This window comes from Parus major, chromosome 2 (assembly GCF_001522545.3).
Source record: "Parus major isolate Abel chromosome 2, Parus_major1.1, whole genome shotgun sequence".
Taxonomy (NCBI): domain Eukaryota; kingdom Metazoa; phylum Chordata; class Aves; order Passeriformes; family Paridae; genus Parus; species Parus major.
In genome coordinates, this window is record NC_031769.1 from 99,674,729 (window position 1) to 99,694,382 (window position 19,654).

Sequence of the window (19,654 nt, forward strand, 5' to 3'; positions counted from 1 at the left end):
ATATCCTTGTCTCCAGATTGGAGAGACAAGGTTTTCATGGATGGACCACTTGGTGAATAAAGAACTGGCTGGATGGCCACACGCAGAATTGCTCGGTGGCTCATTGTTCATGTGACCAGTGACGAGTAGTGCCTCTCAACACCAGTACTGAGGCTGAGACCGTTCAACATTTTTGTTGGTGACATAGTGGGATCTAGGGCACCCTCAGCAAGTTTGCTGAGGACACCAGGCTGTGTGGCTCTGTCACCACATCAGACGGAAGGGATGGCATCCAGAGCGACCTTGACACACTCAGGAGGTAGACCCATGCAAACCTCGTGAGGTTCAGCAAAGCAAAGTGCAGGGCCCTACACCTGGGTCATGGCAATCCCAGACACCCCTATGGGCTGGGCAGAGAAGTGATGGAGAGTAGCCCTGAGGAGAAGGACTTGGGTGTGATGGTTGGTGAACAACTCACCATGAGCCAGTAGCATACACTTACAGCCCAGAAAGCCAATGGATTCCTGGGCTGCATCCAAAGGAGTGTGGTGAGCAGGTCAAAGGAGGGGATTCTGCCCCTCTGCTCTGCTCTGGTGAGACCTCACCTGGAGTGCTGCATCCAGCTCTGGGGTCTCCAACATAAAAAGGAGATGGAACTGTTGGAGCAAGTCCAGAGTAGAGGCACAAAGTTGATAAGAGGACTGGAGCACCTCCCCTGCAAAGACAGCCTGAGAAAGTTGGGGCTGTTCAGCCTGGAGAAGAGATTGCTTGGAGACCTCGCAGAAACTGTCCAGTATCTGAAGGGGGCCTACAGGGAATCTGGAGAGGGACTTTTCATCAGGAGCTGTAGTGACAGGACAAGGAGTAATGGGTAGAAATTGGAAGAGGGGAAATTTAAGTTAGATATTAGGAAGAAATTCTTTACTGTTGAATGGTGAGACACTGGAACAGATCGTCCAGGGAGGTTGTGGATGCCCCAGTCCTGGCAGTGCTGAAGGCCAGGTCGGATGGGACTCTGAACAGCCAGGTCTGCTGGGAGGTATCACTGCCCATGGCATTGGGGGTGGATACTTTAAGGTCCCTTCCAACCTAAACTATTTTATGATTCTGTTTTCAGTAGCAAAAATTACTGAATAAACTGGATTTTTTTCAGTTATTAGACACACGGGTTCATTGTCCAACCCATGATGAGGAATTTTAGCCATGAATGTGGCTAAAATGTGATTAAACTTTATTACTTTTTTTTTTTTTTTGATGTTTGAATGTCTTGTTAAACTTCTAATTCTAAAGCAATTTTTCTGCTTTTTAACAATTGGCGTGGTATTTCTACTTCAGGACTGTTTAGTCAGATTTCTGTAGTTTTTCCTTCATTTGAGGCACCAAAGTTTCCATCTTGAAGAAACTGCAACTCCAAAATGATTGAAAAATAATTCTTCTTGTTTGAATTTCTCATTAACTGCCTAGCCTATTAGTTTAGTTATTAATGATCAAGGGAAAAAATATAGATTTTTAGTTTTTTGAAATGTAATAATCCTAAAATTGGCAGAATTTTCTGTCGAAATAGTTATATGCAAGAATTTCACATCAAGAAAAATAAATCCCTGAGATGGTCCTATTGCATATTAAAACAGCCTTACAGGTGCTTGAAACTATGCTGAGTGTAGTAATTTCAATAGCATAACCAAACATTTAATGACCTAATCGTGTACTTGGCAAAGGCAGACTTCATTGCAAGGAGTCATATTCAAAGGGAAACTGGGTTTTCTGCAGCTATGGGAGGTGAGTCCCAGCAGCACAGCTGTGGGAGAAAAAAGAAACTATGAGAAAATATATATTTTCTCTAGTAAAGAAAATATATATACTGAATAATCTCAGGGAAAAAAAAAAACAGGCACCATGGCACTAGAGAAATATTGTTTCTGTGTTAAATCAGTCATATCCCAGGGAAACTTACTGATTAGATTTAGATGGAGACAATTATAAATTAAAGAAAAATCCTCTGTGACATGTGGCAAAGAAAGAATGAATGGCACTATCAAAGGCAGATATTATAAAATCTTCTGAAGGTGCAGCCATGGAATTCTTGCTTTTGTTTGTTCCCAAATCTATAGCTAGAAGAAAAATTGCAAACTCCTTGGCTTTCCAGGTGCATCTTGTAGTTGGAGGAAGGTGGAAATGCAATTACAGTGATAGGTCAGATACTTGTGATGGTTCAGCTGCATTGCTCAGAGCACAGTATAGCATTTACCATGTTTAGCACTGGTGTAAATAGGTTGTCCCCTTTCCATCTGTGCTGCAAATCCATGTTTCTTTATAGAAGCACCCTGTGAATGTCATGATGGCATGCTCTTGGCATCAGAAGGCTTCCGCTGATGGCGTAGGAGAATGCTTTATGACTTGTGATGTAGCATGACGTATTTGTCAATGACCTTCTTCTGTAACCCCTCTGTTCTCATCTCCCTTTTTCTTTCTGTTCCAATTACTTTGAGCAGCCTCAAGAAAAAAATACCAAACCACCAAAATGAGTAAGTCCCCTGTGAAGTCATGAAATGTTTCCTCTTAAATAATGTCATTTCATGCTTCTACATCTTAAACTCTGACCATTTTCTCCAGTGGGGAAAATGTCAAGTTTAAGTGTCAATACCACTCATTACTAACTAACCATTAGTATCTGAGTGAGCAGTAGTTACTAATACATTCCAGAAACTCAATTTTCAGTGTGTGTTTGGAGAGAGTACCAGAATCATTAACTTTTCTACTTCTAAGGCATTTTCCATGAACAGTTTAATTTTTTCTAATTATACAGTTTGAGAAAGAAAAAGACTGATGTCATTACTCCTCAGTTTCCTGACATGCTGCTGTTTACCAACAGACTGGTGCACCAAGATGGAAGCCTTCCTGACATAACTATGATGAATTTAACAGCCAGCAGAGAAAAGGAAGAGGATAAAATGCTGGAAGAGGCTGGTGAGAAAAGAATGGAAGAACCAGAGGGGGAGGGAGGGAAAGGGAGGGTCAAAAAAGGAAAAGAAGAGAAGGAGGATGAGGATAAAGAAGACGATGATGATGACGATGATGAGGATGATGATGATGAAGACAATGAATCTGAGGAAGAAGAAACTACAGGTAAGCTTTGCAGAATGCTAATTTTTACTTCCTCAGTCTTACTTAATCGTGTCAACAGGTGGTTTGTTATTGGTCATCCCTGTTAACTGCAATCACCGGGTTATCCCTCTAGTTTCACATGTGTCAAAGAGCATGAATGGAGCAGATGGCTACTAATCAGTTATTCAACAGGCTACAGGCTCTCCTTGGGAAAAAATTGTACTGTAGGATGGTGAGAGGAAGAAACCAACAAAAACCTATTGCCCATTTCTTCAAGGTGGTCTGGGTTAGATTATTTGAAGGCTACACCAAATCCTAAGTACTTCTTTAGAGTGAAATCTCCTTACAACAGAGAAAATAATACACATGCATATTTAGTATCTGATACTGCATGCTTTCAACACACTCCTCCCCAGAAGTCCCAATGGATTTGCTTCATTATTTATGTGCACATTAGTGTCATATTTTTCACTTCTGAATATGGAATGTGTAATTGAGCCTGGATGAACATAAAAAAGCTTAAGGGCAGACATGGGTATGGCTTATACTGTCATCCTTGATATTGTTAATATGAACTTCTAAAATTAATTATTACCATTACTCAGTTTGTAATATGAGCCAAAAGTGAAACTAGGAAAGAACATTTAACACCAAAGGAAGCTGTGTTCTTTTGAAAGGGCCTTGCTACAAGCTTAGTTACTCATGCCAATATTCACAGGAGTGTGACACCTAAATAGGGAGAGGATCTTTGTTAAGGCAAAATGGCAGCACATCAGGCTTAGCATCCCTAGGGAATCAGGGATTCATTTAGGTTGGAAAATACTTCTTAAGATCATTGAGTCCAATCATTAACCCAGCATTGCCATATCCACCACTAAACCATGTCCTTAAATGCCACACCTATACGTCTTTTAAATACCTCCAGGGGTGGTGACTCCACCACTTCCCTGGACAGCCTGTTCCAGTGCTTGAACCTCAGCTAAAACAACTTACCTTTCCTGGCTGGAACACAGAGGTGTGGTCAAGGGCCATGAAAACCTTTATTGCCCAGCTTTCGTAGTGTCTGTGAGGGATGAGGGGTCTGGTGCACTCCAGGCATCCCAGTTTGTTGGGAGGGCTTTGGGACAGAGGCCAGCTTGTGGACATTACTCTGTGCAGTGACACAGGCAAGCAGGGAAGTGGGGAGCTGCAGCTGGTGTTGTTTGGAAATAGCACAAGGGGATCCATCTTTAAGGTGCAGATGGCATTTATTTCTACTGGAGTTATACCATTTTTATACAGCCATGTGGTCAGAGCTTTGAAATTAAATACATTCACGTGTGCAGACTTCACTTACAGAGTGTTGTACAATCTTTCAGTGGATGCAGTCAAGCCTGTATTTTATTGAATTTTATGTGTGTGTATTGCCTGGCCATGCTAGACAGAGCACATTTTCTGCCTGCTACGCTTAACTGGCAGTGTCTGGATACATCTTGCATGATGCAACACTGCAAATGAAAACAAATGCAATGAAAGAATGAGTGAGAACATCTACCTCTGCAAAGACTTAAATACTCTCATTGTGCTTATAAAACACATATAGGATTAGATTTCTGCAGCTTAATTAATTTCTCAAGTTTGATTACGTGCTTACAGAATTCTCATCACTCAGTATTTTTATTAGGATTTTCTAAATTGTGTTTAGGCAAAGGAAAAAATGGAATGTAGTTGTGAGGTGTTCCAGAAGTATGCTTTTTCACACAAGTATGCATGTGTTCTTCACCCAAATATGCATGGAGTAACCATCTTGGTGTTCTTTACATATTAAATAAAGTGATAATTTGAAATAATTTCATAAAACAGTGATAACTCCTTTTCATTTTTGACAGCTTAGACAGTGATATGCTTTGGTATCACTTGCTAATGTTTCCATCTCTGATGTAAAGAATGTTTTCACAGTATGCAAAATCCCTCCTAATCTCCAAAATGCTTCTGAAACCCTGAATACAGTGTGAAGACTCTATAGTAATATGTAGAGCCAGATGAAACAGTTTCACAGCCAGCCCACAAGCAGTCATCATTTGGAGAGCACTGTTCAGCAAATGTATTGTCATGTGTATTGTCATGTCATGTATTACTCATGTGTAATGGGTGATGCCACAAGCTTGCTCACTGGGGTACTATTTGGGAGGATGATTTTTTTAGCCAAATACTCCTGTGAAGGGATACTTTCACCCAACTTCACAATCTCCACTTGATAGACTCCACTTTTCAACTGAGGGAAATATTTGTCTGGACTACCATTTCCCTTTCTTGATTTAGATGTCCTGTGAAGGCGCAGGTCCCACTCTAAGAGGCTGTGCTGTTTTCAAGGCAGTTTAGACAACTCTGATATCTGAAGGTGTCTATAGTAGAATTGTCTAAACCCTTGTGACAGGAATCCAAGTCCCAGTGTGCACGGATTTCTTCCAATCTGGCTGAAAAGCTTTCTGAGTAGTAGTAGTAGTCTGTGCTGTCTGAAAACAGGCGGGGTCCATAGCTTCCATGCACCAAAAAAAAAAAATTTTTCTGAGCTGGAAAAGGACCAGGGCTGGAATAAGTTCCTGAATGAGATCTCTAAGCTTAGGTCCAAAAATCCTGGAGGATGAGAGTCCAAAAAGAGCTCTGATGAGATGAATAAAAGCAAAATTGGCAAGGGAGGCCACAACTGCCGCTTTTGAAGTGCAGAATCTTTCCAGGGAATGTGGGTCAAAAGGGAAAGCACCCCAGCTAAGTGGGCTTCAACTCCATTTTTAGTTAGTTAACCACTGAGCCATAGCTTTATCCTCCATCTTGTCTTACTCTAAGGCTTAGAAGAGAAACTGAAAGCTTGTTGTTGTATAGTGGAATTTTCCATTTCACAGACACCTTCTGTTTTTGTCCTTACAATGATTCTGCTTGAACATCCCTGCAGATTTAAGGAACAAGTGGCATCTGGTGATCGACCGCCTTACAGTGCTGTTTTTGAAATTTCTGGAGTATTTTCACAAGATGCAAGTCTTCGTGTGGTGGCTGTTGGAGCTGCACATCATCAAAATTGTTTCCTCTTACATCATCTGGGTCACAGTGAAAGAGGCAAGTAAACACCCACTGTCAAACTCTCACACATCGTGGAGGCCTGTCAGCATCTGCCATGTGCTTACACACTCAGGTGTAGGGAGAGGGCTTTCTCCTGTCAGACCCCACTGAAATTATGGGATCCTGTTGGGTTTGTTCACCTGCTGGGAGCCCGCCTTGACATCTTCCACATTCTCTCTGTTTCAAGAGTCTCAGCCCCCACCTTTTCTCCAGATATTAAAATTTTATAAGTCAAATTCTTTAGATTTAAGAGACATAACCCCTCTGCTGCTTAAACTGTCTGTGAGCACCATCCAAGGATAGGAAGCTGTAAAAAAGAACTGAGGAGGCACATGTAGGAAAATTACTTAAATTCGGGCTGGTGCTTAAGAAACAAGAATGTGGAGCAATGCCTGAAGAAAAAGGGAGCAACACTTTTAGCTGTGCTTCTGGTGTGGGCAATGTGAGTTCTCACATTCTGTGTTTATATGACCATAGCCATTTCCTGAACAGGATAGTAAGACGGGATTCACTAAAAACAAAAAAAATATGCCTTTCCTCATTTTTTTTTAGATTTTTTTTTTTTTTTGAGGGGAGAAGTCAAGAGGATGAAGATCAGTTGCACAGACACACAGATCTGTGCCACCTCTTCTTTGTCTCGTGTACCAAAGCAGCATAAGCTGCATGTAGTCCTTTGTATTTCACATCTGTTGATAAGGAAGACATGGAGTTTTGTGGATCTAATAGTATTAATATTATGTAGGTGGTAAATTTCTTCCTAAACCAACTGTAAAGTTTTTCCTCCTTCACTTACTACTCTGTGTCTGTGTTATTGTGGGTATCGTAATTTTTTTCTTTTTTCAGTATTTTCCTCAAAGTTTCTGCATGTCCCTTTCTTTTGAGTGATTCTTTTTTTTTTACCTTCTGTGGAAAAGGTCAAAAATTCCCCAGTTCTTTTGTTACTCCATGTAATTTCTGTACTGTTTTTGTGTTTTCAGGTGTCTCTGTTTAACTTTGTGTTTTTAATTGCCTGGGCTCTTGCTTTGCCATATGCTCAATTTCGCCCACTGGCATCAAGTATCTGCACTGTTTGGACATGTGTGATTATTGTCTGCAAAATGTTGTACCAGCTCACATCTATTGATCCCAAGACTTTTTCCAGTAACTGTACGCTGGTGAGTACAAATGCATATTAAAAAGGTTTGACTGCTGTCTTCTTCAGTGAAGGAGAGTAAAAGGAAGCATATCAAGTACAAAAATAACAGTTCAACTGATGTATTGTTGATTATCATACCCTTCCCAAATAGTCTGCAAGTTTTGTTTTATAACTGTTGAATTTTCTTTTTAGCCTGGAGAGAATGAAACTAAGGTAAATTTAGAAGAACTGAAAACCTCCGTGCTCTACAGTGGGCCAGTTGATCCTGCAGAGTGGGTTGGATTGAGAAAGTCTCATCCCCTTCTTGTGTACTTAAGGGTAACTCCTTTGTTTTCTGTGTTCAGATATTTTCTTATTTTTTATGAAAGTAGCATTGTCTTTGAAATAAATAATCTGCCACACAAAAAAATGGAATGCAAACCGTTGATAAGTACAGAGTCAAAGAGGCAATAGAAAACCACATCTGTTACACAGAACATTTCCAGAAGGGATTCAGTACCAATTAAGTTATTCTTTCATGTAGAACTATCACTTTTGGACTCTACCATCTGTTAAAAGCTCTTTAAGAAATGTAATAATTAAGAAGTCTAAGTAATTAAGAGGTGCATGGCTTTCAGGTACCAAAGGACTGATGGGTCTAATTGGAGTAATTGCCCTGAATGACAGTGTGTGCTAAAAGTTAATTTTTCTAAGTGCTTATTTCTTAGCCACAGTTTAGAAAATATAATGAGTTAAGAGAATCATTCATTCAAACATTAGTAAATGGATGTCTGTTGTTTCTCTTCTTGGTTTTGGTTGATGCTTTTGAGCAATGTCTTACTATTCCTGTCTTGATTAAAGAACTTCACTTACAGTGAAAATGTGCCAAGTCCTGGGGAAAGCCACATCTCTTATTAATTTAAAGAATCTCCAACAGTTTAAGGTTGTCAGAAAATCTGAAAAAAACAGTGACACCTGTTCCAGGAGATTCTTGTCCCAAATATTTCTCAGAGAACAGAGATCTAGAGTTTGCCGCTTCTGCTTCAGTTAAGACTTCCTTGAGGGACTTTCTCTGAGCTGGTCTTTTTAACCAGCTTTTGGAGTTAGTTAGTACCTCTCTTCTATTGAACATTGGGCAGGTCTCCCTCCTGAGATGAATAAAAAATCAATTCATAGCCACCCTTGACTGCATCCTAATCTGTCTGGCTTTGGGACAGATATACTATTCATGTGAATGAGTGCCCAGGTTAAATTTGCTCTACCCAACATCCTTGTTTTGGAAAGTTAGAGTTTGACAGCTGAACCTCTGCAGATGACTTCTGTGTATGTTTTTATCTTCTCTCCTGCAAAACAAAACATGATACCTTATGAGAAGCTATGAAATATGAGAGGGCACGTGGATGGTTCAATGATTTTTTCCTTCCGTTACTTTCCACAATTTGTTTTTATTATAGCATTTTTTAATTAATGTCTTTATAGTAATCTTCTGGATGTCTGTATGAGTCATCAAAATTGAAGAACTGGAGTGAACCTTAATTTGTTTCAATCATAATATCTGGGAATAGGTGCCAGTGCATTCTGGAGTGCAGAAGTCCTCAGTGATAACACCAATTGGAGTATTAATGTGTTTATGCTTATCAGAAAATTTAATAGCTTATTGTGGTTTTGACTTTTATTTAATATTCTCCTGATTGTGTCTCCCATAGAATAACTTACTGATGCTGGCTATTCTGGCTTTTGAAGTTACAATCTACCGTCACCAAGAATACTACAGATGTCGAAATAACCTCACCGCACCTGTGACTAAAACCATTTTCCATGATATTACAAGAGCACATCTGGACGATGGACTTGTAAACTGTGTCAAGTATTTCATAAACTACTTCTTCTACAAGTTTGGGTTGGAGGTAAATATGTATTACTTTTCTTTAGATTATCATTCCAAACCTTTTGAATGTTTTATTTTTGAATAGTAGCTTGGGCTGTGTTTGACATCTAGAGGCTTATTAGTCATCATTCATGTTAGTCATCTCTTAGTTCCCTTACCTTTTATATTTGTTCATCTGCACATGAAATATACTTTAAAGAAATCTTTCCATAAATAGTGATTTTTCACAATTTTCTATGCCTGTCTGAAGGAGGCAGCTCTCAGAGTAATGCATCCTAAATTTAATCATAATGATGCTCTTGACCTATCTGTTAAACACTGCCACCACTTTGATCAATGGAGTAAACTGTTCATAGCGATCTGAAGATTAAGAGTGAATGAAAATTAAAGGAGCCCAGCAAGTTATTTCCTGTGGGTAATAATTTTAGGATCATTCTAATCTGGGGGGAGAGAAAACCAAAATAGCATAATGCACTGAATAAATGAAGTTTTCACAAAGTTTCAAAATATGTTTCATGGAACTGAGTGAAGGGACTGCTTTCAGTGAACCCAGAGAATAGAAATGCTGGAATGCAGAGCCTAATGGAAAACTAAAGCTGTCTTAAAGGAGTGACTGCATTTGTCTATCACCAATAGAAACTTGCATGGTCTAAATGCCTTGTCCATTTCCTACATGAGGATACATTTTAGTTGTTACCAATCTTGATAGTTCCTCTTCTTTTCCACATCGGTACATCCTATCAAAATATGTGGCTGTGTAATACATTCTTTTCTTGTCAGCAATTAAACATTTCACACATCAGCTATTGTGACAAGGCTGTTTCCTTCCTGTTTCTTTAGATATCACATAATGGAAACAGACAGAAGAGTGATACCCAAAAAATTGGGTGTTTGGGTGGAATGGTGGAAGTTGCTGTTGCAGCATCTTGGTTTGCACAGGGTTCCTGCAGTCAGATACAGCCACGTCCAAGCATTCTGTCAGGATGCACAATAATTTATTATTGCTGAACTGACTAGCCACAAGGCTGTAAAAGTTATGTTTCTTTACTTCATTTCCAGACCTGTTTTCTTCTGTCAGTGAATGTAATTGGTCAAAGGATGGATTTTTATGCAATGATTCATGCCTTCTGGCTGATTGCTGTACTGTATCGACGTAGGAGAAAAGCTATCGCAGAGATCTGGCCAAAATATTGCTGTTTCCTAGCATGCATCATTACATTCCAGTACTTCCTTTGCATTGGCATCCCACCTGCTCCTTGTAAAGGTAAGGACAGCCTTTATGTAAAATGCTACTTGCTTTTGTAGAAAAATGCTGAAAAATTGGTATGTCTTCTGAAGAACAGGATTAAGTAATTGTTATGAGGTACTGATTGAATTTTTGCATGCTTCTACTACACAGACTATCCATGGAGAAGTGGCAATGCCAACTTCAACTCCAACATCATAAAGTGGTTATACTTTCCAGACTTCATTGTGAGACCAAACCCTGTCTTCCTTGTGTGTAAGTATTTTAGCACATCATTATGAAGTGCTTACATGTCCTTTGCTTAAGTCATCTGTACAGAGGAATTTGAAGCCAGCCTTTTATTTACACTTCAATAGCAATATGACAGATTTTTTGGGCAAGTGAATACTAAGCTTTGAATGCAGTAGAAAAATTCACAGAATTACTAATTTTTGCATCTGCTTTTCCTGTATCTCTTTTTTTATCACTTGACATCAAAATATATGAATATTTCCCCTTTTCTCATTTATTTCTCCATAAAAGTCATAGACAATGACAGGTAAAAAAAAACCTAAAAACATGAATAAATTTCTATTCAGAGTTACATGCACTGAAAACCACTCAGTCTTGGAAGTTCAATGTGTGGGAAAACAGTCTGGTAACTAGATTATAATATATCACAACTCTCCTTGCACCTTTGTTGATGACTGATTTTTTCCTTGCAATCACTACTTTCTCCTAGATGACTTCATGCTGCTTCTGTGTGCATCCTTGCAAAGGCAGACATTTGAGGATGAAAATAAAGCTGCAGTGCGAATCATGGCTGGAGACAATGTGGAAATTTGCATGAACCTTGATGCAGCATCTTTCAGCCAGCACAATCCGGTTCCCGACTTCATCCACTGCCGGTAAAATTTGAATCTTAAATACTTGGAAAATACAGCACTTCCTTTTCATAAAGTTCACTAGGGTAAAAGTCATTCTCACAGCATCCAATTTTTACTTGGAATTTGTATTCATGTGTGTTCCCATCTAACATACTGCTGTATGAGAGAGCAGATAGTTAATTTCTGGGTAATCAGCATTTAGATTTATGTTTAGAACAGGGTGGATGCAAACATGTCTTCCTAAAACTGATTAATGTTTTATGTGCTCCCCAGAGAAGTTCAGTGATAAATTTGCCTGAAAGTCTGCATTCACAGAGTCATAGACTTGTTAAGGTTGGAGAAGACCTTTAAAATCATCATGTCCCACTGCTGTCTTAGACAACAAGCACATTGCAAAATGTTCACCTTTAGGTCACAAGTTCTTGCATGCTATCTGTGCACATGTGGATTAAGAAAGTTAGAGAAAAAAAAGTAGTTCAGCTGTTAGATTAATCCTCTGTATTTCCAACTCCAGAAAGAATCTTGGTGCTCAAATATGACTTTCCCTTCATGAATGCCTAGTGGGACAGCATTTATGTTGGACTTAAGTGCTCTGGTAGTTTCTCCCCAAACACAGACATGTTAGCAAGAATCCATTGCAGCCTGCAGCTTTCTATGAATGTGTTTATTCCCAAAAAGTCATCAGTTGTGTCCTGCCAAGTTGTTGTCTAAGCACAATCAAAATAATACTATAAGAGACTGTCCTTTGTGATATTTCATCTAGAAATGAGAACCTTAGGAGTGTCTTGGAAGGGCAGCTGACATGTATTCCTGTTCCTGAGCATTGCATACAAAGTCGTTTAAGAAGGTGAATAACACAAAAAGGGGCAGAGCTTGAAGCAGTCTATTCTGAACAGACTTCAAACAATGGAACTGTTCCATTGTGTCATCATTTCAGGAAACACACATTAGCTCAGCTGTTCTAAATTGTGCTGGACATGCTCTACTTGAAGTTGTCTCTAAAAGTTGGTGCAGTATCACAAGAGAAAATGGGAAGAATACAATTTCTTAGCTGTGGTGTTCTGTCAGACTCGATATGTGAATACATGTTACCAACCAATGTCTGAGTATGACAGGAATAGATAAATGTCTAGAACTAATGTCCATAAAAATTTTCCTTTTGATGACAGACTTTTATTTCTTTTACCAGACAAGTGGTATCACTAGAAGTCCTTCTCAAGACCTTTAGGATGATCCTGCTACTTCTGTTACAATTGGTCGCCAACTCTATCTTGAAAGAGCTTTGAACTCTTGAAACATTTAATTGACTCATTTGTCCAGAGATTTATAGTTGCTACTAGGCAAAGGTTGAACAGCTCTCCCTCTTGAGAATTTCCAGTCTGCACAGTGAACCCTGTGCTCTAGATTTAGTAAAATAGGCAGGAAGGAAGAAGTATTAATCTTTCTTCAAAATGCTCCATCAAGTGAGAATTCTTTCTAAAAGATATCTGACTAATAGGGCTTGGTTGAGAGGGAGTATAGTGGAGTTTGCCTAAGCTTTTCTCTTGCCACTGAAGTTGTGTCCATCTTAGCAAAGGCTGATGCAGCAGTTGCATTGGGCAAACTGATGTGTTTAGTCACTGGTAAAAACCATCACTGGCTTCTGGCAGAAAGATTGAATTTCCCTCCCTTAGTCCAGAAAAAAAAACATTCTGAAAAAAAATTGTTAATATCTCTTTTGAAGCAGCCAGGATATAGTTGGCTTTCTGGGATGTGCATGCATATTCTCCGCTCATGTCCAGCTTTTCATCCATGGGAATCCTAAAGTCCTTCTTGTCAGGGCTGCTGTCAATGAATTCCTCTCTTAGTCTGGGATTTCCCTGGCTCAGATGCACTGGGACTTGTTCAACTTAATGAGGTTCATACAGGCCCACTTCTCAAGCTTGTCCAGATCCCTCTGGACGGCATCTCATTCTTCTGTTGTGCCAACTGCACTGCTCAGCTTGGTGCCATCTGTAAACCTGCTGAGAGTGCACTTAATCCCACTCTGTGTCACTGATGAAGATATTGAGGAGCACCTGTCCCAGGATAGAGCCCTGAGAGACACCACTCGTTACCTGCCTCCAACTGGATAAAGAGCCATTGTCCCCAACTCTCTGGCTTCATCTATTCAGCCAATTCTCCATCCACTGAATAGCCTATTTGTCAATTCCAGGTCACTCCAGTCTAGAGAGATCAGGACAATCTTTAAGGTTTTACACAAGTCCAGGTAAATGACATTTCTCATATGTTGACCATATAGAGCATTGCAGTCGTTCCATCATAAAAGCCACCAGAGTGAGCAAGCACAATTTTCCTTCAGTGAAGCCATGCTAGGATCACCTTCATGTCTTGCATATGCCTTAACATTACTTCTGTGAAGACCTGCTCCATGATCTCCCCAAGCACAGAGGGAAGGCTCACTTATCTGTAGTTTTACAGGTCTTCCTTCCACTCCCTTCTAAGCTATAACTTCTCTTTTTTTGTTTGTTTGTAGTTGTTTACTGAATGAATGCATAATGGGAACATGTAGGATGGTGTCTTTAAGAATAAACAGGCCTTCCTTTAGAATGAACTGCATAATAGGTCTTGTGTTCTTACCTTTCTTTGAGCTCTTATATGTCTCTTTCAATGCTTTCACCACAATATAGATTATCCCAGGCTTTTTATATTATTATTGTTTAGATTATGTTATTTTTGAGATTTTACACTGTGCATATGCAATCCTAAATGCCTAATTTGCTTCAAAGAAGCACCAGAGAATAGCTGACAGTACCTTAAGGTGACTGAATATTTTATTAGAGTTTATAAATCTTTAAAAGAAGGACTCTCAAGCTCTGGGTAATCCATTGAAGATCTGCCTCAGAAGAAAATGTATGTATCTGGCCTCCGTCCAAGACAATTTGGAACTGAAAGGGCTTTGTCTAAAAATGTTTCTTGTGCTTTTCAAGAGAAGTTTCAGTATGGTCTAAATAGTAGCGTGGACAAGAACTTAGTTCAAACCTTATCCAAGCAAGTGAAATTAATAATGGCATTTCTCCAAAAGTCAGTCAGATGGAGCCAAACAGTAAGAGAAGACAACCTGGTTATGAATAGATTACGAAGCAGAAGAAAAAAAAAAATAAAATTGTGCTTGGTATTCTTGTGTCTTCTGAGAAGTCTGATGTGTATTTACTGCTGTGTAAAAGAATGGCAGCTGCAGACCAGAAGCACCCTTTCTGAAGTGTCACTTTGCTTGAGAAGATATTACTTGGTCACTGTTCTAGTAGACGTGGATAAAAAGCTTTTAACTGCAACATAAATAGTGGCAGAAGAAAAACATATTTCCAAAATGCTTCATTTTCTTCTCTCTGGAGAAATACTTGAGTTCAGCAATGATAAATACAGTCTAAGTAAGAGATTTCCTGAAATTTTCTTCTTTCCACCCCCAGAGTTCTCAGGGGATACGTGCTTGACCCCAAAGGAGTGCACATCCAAAGGACTTTGAAACAGAAATAAGAACAAAGAATAGAAATAGGAGCTTTTAGAATGACACAGGATTTAAAGCAACTTCACTGAGAATAATCCTTTCCCACAGTCTCCAATGCTGGAAAATTCTCATTTCAGTTCCCAAGAAGTTTTTCTCTTAGATATTGTCAGGGAAAAAAAAGTTTGGGATTGTAATCTGCTTTTTTCCACTTAGAAGCAGAAACAGTCATTGAACTGTCTCGTTTAATACCTGTACTCTGGGAACCATCATGAAGGGAGTCAGGTAAAGTGTCTGAAAGGTAGCTCTAATGCCTGTCTTGGAACTGTATTCCAACTTAGGTTAGTGAGATAGGACCTGTAAATGAACATTGTAGGCTTAGTGTCATATTTATTAGTTAAAGTAGATAAACATTCTGTTGCTAAAAAAAATGAGCATCAACAAATAACACAGTTGTGATTTTGGGTGTTTTTAAGGTGGATTCGAGCATGAAGGAAGGAATCCACTGGTAAGAAATTAATCATAAAAGAATATCAGTTCCTTGAGAGGGTTTAACAAAAATAGTAGGAACTGACCTAGGGGGTCTACAACACTAGATTTGAGGAAGTCCATTGAAATAAGGGAGCTAGTTCTCAGAAGATTGGATGTTGCTATTGGCAGAGGGAAAATCAACAAAACTCCCTTCTGAAAGCTGAACTAGAGCTCCAGGGAAAGAGTATAAGGATGGAAGCTGTGTTGGGAACATTAGCAATGTTGAGATTAGAAGGGGAAACAAGCTCTGATGCAGGGTCACAAAGGCTGCTAAGAGTGTAAGGAACAGGAGATATGGAAGAAAGAAAGAGGAAATTTGGGAGTAGGTGAAGCTTGCAGAACACATATTACAGGGCAATATGCCATCAGAAGAAGGCTACAGGAGGAGCCTTGGGGTTATGTGAAGGTGGGTACCACACTGAAAGCAGGGTGCTGCTAAGGGAAAACAATGAAGCTATGTAACAGCATAATGCTCCTCCTGCATGAAGAAGCCTTTAGCTGGGTCCATCTCCACAAAAGGCTCTCACCAGTGTGTCTTCCCCTAAATTTCAGAGCACTGGCTGAGGATAAATGCCTTTCCTGAAATGGGTTATTGGCTGCAGCATCGGCACCTCTTGGTGCCTGCAGGCAGAGGTCCAGGCACCAGACTGGTCATAGCCAAACACACTGTGTAGCATGCCAGGAAAACAGCTGCACCTAGAGCAATCTCTCTGCAACAGGCTGGGTTGTATTACAGTTAAAAATTAATTACTGTGGAAATTAAATATTGAAACAATCATGGTAAGATAAATAAAACTTTAGAAAAGAAAAGCAGATAATTTGATACAGAGAGCCATCTGAGGTTAAAATAGCTTTGATGGATGTGTGGAATGAACTTCAGACTTTGTCTTCCTTGGTTTTGAGCGAATTGAAATGGTCATTTTTTCCAAAATGTTATCCAGAGTATTAGTGGGTTCTACTAATGACATGGTTGGAAAATCAGTGGGTTTTATTTCTCATTAATCTTTCAGGTTTCTTCTGTGAAATTTCTCATTCAGAGGCTGTCAGGCTACCAAGAGCCGTAGTTTGATGCTTTTGGTGCACTGCTGTAGTGGCTAATCTTACTTGGATATGTGACTGTGTTCCTAGCCTCCTGCTGCAGCCTCCCACCTTTCTGCATTCATCACACCAGCACTGAGCTGGTTCGGAGGCTAAATGGGCAGAAAAGTATCCCTTCCTTCTGTCCTCCCTCTAAGTAAATAGGCTTTTGAAAATTTTCTCCTTGAAACCATATCAAAGAGCCAAAACCATAAAAGGGGCTGAAATGCAGAGCTGAAGGGATGAAAGGGGGTGGGACTGTCCCCTTGGGAACCAGCTGTGCAGATTTCTAATGTGTATTGTTAAATATCACATCCTGAGGGTGGCCTTTTGCTCTTGGTGAATGAAGGGAGATTTAAAGAACACTTAGAAAATGAGAGTTTGGAAAATTTACATGACATTAAACTAATGAGCTGTGTGGTCTGCAGTGGAAGCATAAAATCACAGTGTATGCTATCCAAGATTAAGCATTTTCCCCTGTCTGCATAGGAGCTTTTAAACAGAGGGTAAGCACCTCACCTGTCCTCATGGGTTTAACTATTGGGGTATCTTTGTCCTTCAGCCTCCACTGCTGCATTATGATTTCAGAGCAAGTCATGTTCTGGGCTTTGAGGCAGAATTTAAAGATTTACGTATGAAAACATGTCAAATTGTTTGAGAGGTAGTACATAGAGAACTCCCCACCAAGACATGTCTTTGTTCCTGCTCTTACTGCACTTGACCTATCCGTATCAATATAAAAAATTAAAATGAAAAATTAAAGTGAAAATTAGGGGCAAACTCTATGCTGTAATAGACAAGATTTTGCATATTTTGTAACTGAAAAAAACCATGATTTCAGGAAAACTTTTATCTACCTGAAACAACTTGTGTGGTTCTTTCCTTTGTGTTCAACGTGGCTTTCTTCTTGGGATAGCACAGAAGTACCTTGCATGGTTTGTGGTCTTCATTGTTTAGGTGTGCTTAGGCTGAGTTGTTCAAACATATTTTGTGAGATGTGCACTCCAAGAATGAATTCTTGGGAGCCATTCTTATTGTTGGATTTGCATGTAACTGCACAGTTATAGAATACTTTCCATCTTTAAGGACTACATAATTTGTCACTTGACACAGTTGTTGTGCCTCCTTCCTTCTTAGAATTTTTCCATTGCATGCAGTTTTGTTGTTTGGTAGATTTAGAGATACCCAAGGCTATTTTATAATATTTTTTTTTAAAAATATATATATCTATATTTAATATATATTTTGGATATAAGAAGAACAGGTGTATTTAATATTTTAGATGACGCTAAAATTTATCAAATGGCTACCATTGTAGTGAGAAAATAGCTAGATTATTGTCTTCCTTTTCACATTCTCCCTAATTTCCAGAAGTTTTAATCTAAGACTGATACCTGCTGCTGATTATGACTCAAGCAAGCACCACATCCATATGTTGGGAAGTTTGGATTGAGACAGCCCCAGTTGTGTCTAAGAGTCAGAGTTCAATTTTATTGAAGAGTATTAAGACATTGCTGATTTTTTGATCAATTTGCTTCTATTTTGGGCTTTTCTCAAAAGATGCTGATGCATTTTGTTGGTAGCAAAGGACAAGCTTTTTGAAATACAGCAGTGTCAGAAAGTGATCTCCTCCTAGCTGTCCCACACACCAATAGTTATTATTAAAGGAATATCAAACAGAGTATTATTTTCTGGAGAAACAATGAGATAAACCTTTCTAGTGTGCATGAATTTAATGAAGACCTCTTCGACTGATGTCTTCTTTATTTTCCCAGTGCATATTGATTCTTTGTTAATGTTTTATCACCCAGAACATCTCCAAAGTCGTGATATTTTTAGATTTCACAGGCAGTAAATCACAAATTTCTTATATATTTGTAGGAAATAAACACAAAGGAGCTTGTTACCTTTCATTAAGTGCCTCTCTAGTGAAAAATGTAATATAGGCCTATAAATGTAAGAATAAATACATACTCCTAGAAAGTTCTGAGAACATCAAGCAGCAGGGGCCTTTTTATGTGGCTTCATACAGTGAATTTAGTTCATTTGCTCCTTACATGGTTTGGCTTAGGTATCTGTGCACTCCTGTAGTTCTGTCTCCCTAACTGGTTTCCTGACAAATGTAGCTACACAGCCTGGATGAACAGACTCTGAAAACAGAGTTAGATTTGGAATCAAAACACTATAAACAGGAGGAAACTAAGAATTAGTTGGTTTTGCAGTGTTTAGCTATATGTAGTATTTGGTATTGCCTTTGGCAGATATTCTTGTTTGAAAGCTCACCAAGTCAATATTAAGTCTAGATTTTAAGAAATCTGAAAATACCAAATTGTTTCTCTCTTTCCCACTTGTGGGCCAGGCTGATTTCAGATAGCTCTGTCTCATAGATTCCTGGAAAACATTTCAGTAAATTCTATCACATTTCTGTTCTGTAGAAACCTTTTGCCCCTCAAAACTTTTGCAGTTGATCTCCATCAGAGAAAGATATTTTTAGCAGCTGTCTTTGAAAACTAGTCTTTTGACCAGGCTGAATTCCCTAGAAGTCATCAATAAATATGGAATTGTTTTGCAGTGGTGTATTGTAGTCGGCTTTTTAAAATAGTTTTTTTTAATACTATTTCTCAGACTTCTTGAAAGATGATCCCAGACAACTTTTAGATCTCATATATGGCATTGCCGGATAATATCCCTCCACCATGAATTTTGGTGAGAACAGGTTTTCCTCCCTTCCGTGATACAAAGCTTGATCCTGCAGCAAGCACGGCGCCCTGACCAGGTGTAGCAAGGTGCTTATGCACAGGAAGGAGCTGGAGTGGCATGTATGAGCTGGGCAGACCCATGCATGAACCAAATCCCTTGACTGTGGTGTTGGTGGTGAGCGCCTGCACAAGTACTGAAGAGTGAGAATGCCCAGAAGACCTTCTGCCCAAGTGTAGAAAGAGGAAAAATAACATTGCCCTCAGAAAAAGAATGGTAACTTTTTTCTCCTTATTTTACTTCTAGGTCCTACTTAGACATGTATAAGGTGATAATATTTAGTTACCTCTTCTGGTTTGTGCTTACCATAATCTTCATCACGGGAACCACAAGGATCAGCATATTCTGTATGGGCTACTTGGTGGCCTGCTTCTATTTCCTTCTCTTTGGTGGAGACCTGTTGCTGAAGCCCATCAGGAGCATTCTGCGTTACTGGGACTGGCTGATTGCCTACAACGTCTTCGTGATCACCATGAAGAACATCCTGTCGGTGGGTAGCCGCTGCCTTTCC

At 39.3% G+C, this 19,654-nt stretch overlaps 1 protein-coding gene across 6 annotated transcripts in view; it reads left to right on the plus strand.

Moving 5' to 3' along the window:
- Positions 1-19,654, plus strand: part of PIEZO2 (piezo type mechanosensitive ion channel component 2) — a 298,221-nt gene that overhangs the window by 224,763 nt on the left and 53,804 nt on the right. For all 6 annotated transcript variants that reach the window (XM_033512210.1, XM_033512211.1, XM_033512212.1 and 3 more), the window contains 9 exons: positions 2,852-3,105; positions 6,017-6,177; positions 7,158-7,334; positions 7,508-7,633; positions 9,001-9,201; positions 10,242-10,446; positions 10,582-10,683; positions 11,150-11,315; positions 19,390-19,633. In XM_033512210.1, the coding sequence (XP_033368101.1) occupies positions 2,852-3,105; positions 6,017-6,177; positions 7,158-7,334; positions 7,508-7,633; positions 9,001-9,201; positions 10,242-10,446; positions 10,582-10,683; positions 11,150-11,315; positions 19,390-19,633 (1,636 nt within the window). The remainder of the gene's footprint in view (positions 1-2,851; positions 3,106-6,016; positions 6,178-7,157; positions 7,335-7,507; positions 7,634-9,000; positions 9,202-10,241; positions 10,447-10,581; positions 10,684-11,149; positions 11,316-19,389; positions 19,634-19,654) is intronic.